Source organism: Montipora foliosa, chromosome 8 (genome assembly GCF_036669935.1).
Source record: "Montipora foliosa isolate CH-2021 chromosome 8, ASM3666993v2, whole genome shotgun sequence".
Lineage (NCBI taxonomy): Eukaryota > Metazoa > Cnidaria > Anthozoa > Scleractinia > Acroporidae > Montipora > Montipora foliosa.
In genome coordinates, this window is record NC_090876.1 from 19,666,319 (window position 1) to 19,671,837 (window position 5,519).

At 39.1% G+C, this 5,519-nt stretch overlaps 1 protein-coding gene across 2 annotated transcripts in view; it reads right to left on the reverse strand.

Moving 5' to 3' along the window:
• Nucleotides 1–1,046: 1,046 nt before the first annotated feature.
• LOC138012658 (endonuclease G, mitochondrial-like) overlaps nucleotides 1,047–5,519 on the reverse strand; it is an 18,147-nt gene continuing 13,674 nt past the window's right edge. The window contains exon 8 of one of the 2 annotated variants that reach the window (XM_068859487.1): nucleotides 1,047–4,852. In XM_068859487.1, the coding sequence (XP_068715588.1) occupies nucleotides 4,691–4,852 (162 nt within the window). In that variant the 3' untranslated portion in view covers nucleotides 1,047–4,690. The remainder of the gene's footprint in view (nucleotides 4,853–5,519) is intronic. The other variant, XM_068859486.1, reaches the window with a different exon arrangement.

Sequence of the window (5,519 nt, forward strand, 5' to 3'; positions counted from 1 at the left end):
ATCGCTAGCTTTTATCTTAAAATGTATTTCGAAGAAACTACTTATTAATTTTAACTGAATATGTTTAATTTAAATTAAAATTAAAATTCTTTTGTCGTGGGAGGTCAGTCGTGGGACAGAGGAAAAGGATGCCATATTACTAAACCACAATCGCAGGGGAGGGGTTGTTTCAATGGAAACATGGATAAAGAGAGAGAGAGGGGGTGCATGGGATGTAGTGGCGCAAAGCCTAAATTGTCAGCAAGAGTTCAACGCTAATCAAAGGTCCATACGAGACAGTTTTAATACCTTAATTGGCAAGAAAAATAAAGGCAAAACTGGCTTACGAAGAAAGGGCAATAGGTGGAGGTGAGGTACTCCAAAGTGAGTGTGATAAAATGGCGGAAGAGTTAATCACTCTCAGAGATAAGTCAGAGAAGAAAAGTGAAGACCAAAGTGAAGCAAAAAAGGAGGCTGTTGCAAATGAAAAGGAGCAGGCATTGGAGATCAGAGACAGGGCACTTGAAAGGATAGGAGAAAAAAGACAGAGAAATGAAGAGGAGAGAGCAGAAGAAAAGAAGACAGTTGCAAGAAAGAGACGGAGACATCAGGAGGAGAAATGCTGGAAAGGGCAGAGACAGATTTAGAAATAAAGAAGCAGGAGATAAAAGAGAAGAGAGAAGAAAGAGCAGTTCTGGAAGCTACAAGGCTATACTGAATTATCTAACAACAGCAACAGCAGTAGCAGCAGTTTCTGCACGTTTTGCAGCAACATAAACAGCAATTTGCCTTAATGCAACAGCAAATGATGGGTATGTTTCAACAACAACAACAACAACAACAACAACAACAACATAAATGCAGGCTCCGCTGTCTTTTCTACAAAAAAAAGAATAATCTTAATGTATATACAAAGCTGATATTAAATACACTCCTGTGTGTTCGAGCCTTTTATGCACACAAAAAAATTGTATTTCTCCACTTAGCTTGATTACAGTGTAATTTAAAGTGCCCCTGTAACCAAAAAATCAATTCATATTTTTCTTTGGATGTCAAAACTATGTTAACAAAACACTAAGTGACCCACGTTTTAAGCCTTGATTTCAAAAAGACACCTCTTTATTTTAACTGTAATTTTGCTATTTAATGGTCCGCCATTACTAACATTATGTTCTTGAGAGAGCTGGATCGAGGAGAAAATGACGTCAAAGGCTCACTAGTTTAAGAATGCAATACGTGTGTACGCCGCAGAATTAATATGCAGCACGGGGGTTTTGGGCTTTCAGACTTTTAAACTCACGCTTTGCATATATAATAAGCTGCGTTCACACGCTGAAATTTTAAGCTAGTGAGCCTCTGACGTCACTTTTCCCTGGATCCAACCGTCTGAGGTTCAATCGGTCAGTTTTGAACGTGAGTAATGGCGGACCGTGAAATCCAAAACTTACACTCAAAGTAAACGGCCTTTGGATAAAAATCAAAACTCAAAATTTTGCCAGTCAGGTGTTAAGCAAACACACTTTTAAAATCTGAAGGAAAAAAGGGAAGTGGTTTTTTTGATCACAGGGGCACTTTAAAAATTCCTCAAATGTTGTTGAATTTCAATGTACATTTAACAAATCGACCACAATTTTCCAGAGTATAGACCATGGAAAATTGCGGTCGATTTGTTTTTTACAACATTTATTTTTAGTTTCCTGCGTACAAAACAACCGTCACTGCGTGACACGTTACGTCATTTCCATGATATATACTCTCATAGACCATAGCTCTCGACCAATCAGCGCGCGAGGACTCGCTCAGTTGTTGTAAAATTTCCCTTTGTTATGTGGACATGGCCCTTGATTTGCCTGTAAGAATTTTGTACAATATTTATTGTTACAATCTAAACATCGATCTTGTGGTTCTTAACAAAACACACTCAATACTTTTTCTCAGTCTCCTTGCCCCTGCACTGTTTTGACTACCATAGAATGGTATAAACTAAAGAAAAACCCACACTTTTTTTTTAATTCTGACAACGTCGGCAACAAATAATACTCTCAAAGTATGGGTAATGCTGAAAAGGTTTTGTTTTATAAGTTACAAGACAAGATTTTATCTTCAAGCTCAAAAGCAAATTTCCCAGGGACCCTTGGGCAGATAATTTATTCCTAAAAAGTGTAGGCAGGTGGAAAAAAATCGTTCTGAGCGCCTGTTCGAAAATACTGTTTGCTCAGCCAATTACCTCTCTTTCACCCAACATACCTGCTTCTGGGTCTCCAAGGATGTGCTAATCTCTGTTAAATAACATTCCGTTTTTAATAGTAAGACCCAGGGCCATATAATGTAGATCTCAGTTACTTTCAGTCGTAGGCCATATTAAAAACTGACGATTGGATTTTAGGGTCACAAACCAGTCACCAGGACGCATTACATTTCAAACTAATATTAGGTGCGGTCACACTGGACACTTTACCGTGGTAAATGACCCTTTTACCGCAGGAACTTGTGATAGTACTAGTGTGTATGACCGGAGTTTCCTGAGCTAAATTTCTGGCCCCAGTTGTTCAAAAGGTGGATAGCGCTATCCAGCGGATAAATCACTTTCCAGCGGATAAACACTAGCAAAACCGATTGAGTTATCCAGTGGGTAGTGATTTATCCGGCGGATAGCGCTATCCATCGTTTGAACTACTGGGGCCTGGTGTTCAATATCTATATCGATAAGTAAAAAAGAACATTTCGTACAAATGACAAAATTGTGACAATTTACCAACTATATTTTCCGCTCTACTGTTACAAACAAATTAAATGATAAGAAAATTTAATGATGACTAGCTTTGGTGACTGTAAATTTAGGTGAAATAGGAACTGGGCCGTTGACAATGCAATTTCCTATACAAACAGCTAGCCATCCCCCATGTTTGTTTTCAAGTAAATGCAAATTCTGAGGTTTGGAAGGAAGGGGGAGGGGGGGGGGGGAAGTTGAAGGGGGGAGGAAAGGAGCAAACAAGATAAAATCGACAAATTTTTGATACGTTTTTCCAAGCCATGACAATTGTGCTTTCTGCCGGTATTGTATATAAAAAGGACGGAGGTACTCGTCGAACGTTTTGAAAAGAGCCCCTTTGTGGGCGTGGCTTGAAATTTTTTTGGCTTCTGAAAGGTACCAATTCTAAAACAACACATTGTCTCCTGTCACATTTTTTAGGCTCAATACTCTAAACGATACCTCCAAAGCTCCCGCTGTGGAAGTTTTGAGGCTGAACACCCCAAGAGGTAGCAAAACCGCATTTTTAACCCCTAAAAGGTAACGTAAGCACACCTTTCCTTTTACATGGAAGTCCCCAAATTAACACTGAAAAAATTGTTGAATATTTTTCGAAATCTGAACTCACATGGCAGGAAATTCTTGGCAAGAAATTTTGGAAAATTTGCATGGTTATTCTTTCTGTTGTTTTCCTTTTTCCTAACCCCAATTGGAAATACATAGGTTAACCGCAAGCTGCCACACTAACTTAAGCTAATCGTTGCGCTATTTAAGTCTATCTAAAGAGCTTTTAGGCTAAACGGAAGGCCAGCTAGGCTAACTGAACTTTTAATCACATGCTTATGGCTACAACTCAACTACATGGTATAATTTGTCATCAGGTGGCCATCTTCCGTAGGTCGATCTTAATTTTACTTTACCTATCTATAACGTCTTAAAGAAATAGTAATCGCCGAGGGGAGGAATGCGTTTGAATATCTTGAACTACTTGCAGAATAAGACATCACGTCTCGAGTATCACATTCGACGTACGTATAGAAAATGTAAAAATAAAATAACAATGTTTAAGAATCTTGAAATATATTTCGCTCTTCGAGCCTCATCAGTACAAACCTACTTTGATTCTTGTGATGTTGTATGGAGTGACTCCTCCAAAACACATGCTGACAAATTACAAAAGTTACAAAATAGAGCAGCACGGATTATTACTAGGGCTGATTACTCTATTCGATCATCAGCAGTGCTAAATTCTCTAGAGTGGTCTAACTTAGAAGAAAGAAAGAAAAGGAACTTGTTAATTACGATGTTTAAAGTATTCAATAACAATTGTCCAACGTTTCTCCAGGAGTATTTTCATAGAACCTCAGAAGTTCACAATTATAATTTGAGGGGTTCGAACTATGACTTCCAATTAACGCTACCTAAAACGAATTTTCTAAAACGTTCTTTCTCTTATCGAGGTGCAAATGCATGGAACCAACTGTCAAATCAAATACGTGAGATAAGGGATCTTGCAAGCTTTAAACGTGCGATATCCTTGGACACATTTTAAATCGCTAGGGCACATTTTTACATGGCTTGTTCGTATTATTATATAGTAAATTATGTTTGTTACTAACTATTACTATTGTTTAAATTTCTTTGACATTAAATGATATTTAGCGCTAAGTTATACCTAGTTCATTAGTCGTTTTAACATTTATATCTTGTAATTCTTGTCATTTTTTAGCATTTACGTTTTGTAATTCTTACACGGCATCTCTGAAAACCAGCTTTCTGAGCCATTTACCGTGTTTTAAATAAAGTTGATTGATTGATTTTTACATTTTCTATACGTGCGTCGAATGTGATACTCGAGACGTGATGTCTTATTCTGCAAGTAGTTCAAGTTATCTATAACTTGTTTCTCAAATACTGGGGTGGATCTAGGCGGGGTTAGGGGTTCTAGCAACACCGCTGTCAGCTGCTTAAGGCAATCGTAGGCCAAATCTGACTAATAGCATGACGCGGAACCTTGTCGAAAAATATTAGGCCCGAGGCCTTCTCGATCGTTTCCACCGGGACTTGAAACATATGCAGCGGCGTGTTCTCGTTGATTGGTTGGTTAGGTAGTATGTAGGACTGGAACGAAAAGACATGTAAACACGTGATCAGTATGTGTTCGACATAAAATCAACATGTGCATTACCACAAGTGGCACAAGTCCAAGACACGACAAGTTTACCGCCTGGGATGTTACATTACACAGCTAGTGGAAATCATCCTTGGAGACCCAGGGGCAGCTAGTCGGGATGGTATTTTCGGGCGAATGATTATATCAACGGGAATGCAAATGCTTCTGGAACTCAGGTTCGGTAGGAGTATCTCCCGCTCTGGTTATAAACTTTCGCCCGAAATAAAGCGTTGCCCTGTGTCCCCGAGGATGATGAAACGTCGAGTGCTTATTAAGTTTCGGGTGAAGTAGAACTTGGGAGTGATGTGCACGTTACTACTATGTAAAATTACTATGTAAATATCTACGTAAATATCTACGTAAATATGGGGTGCAGGGATGGGGCAGTGGTGATAGCACTCGCCTCCCACCAATGTGGCCCGGGTTCGATTCCCAGACTCGGCGTCATATGTGGGTGGAGTTTGTTGGTTCTCTACTCTGCACCGAGAGGTTTTTCTCCGGGTACTCCGGTTTCCCCTCTCCTCAAAAACCAAAATTTGATTTGATTTGCGTTAACTTTTAATTTCAATTTACAGTGTCTCCGAATAGTGCTCATCGGCGCTAGAAGATAAGACA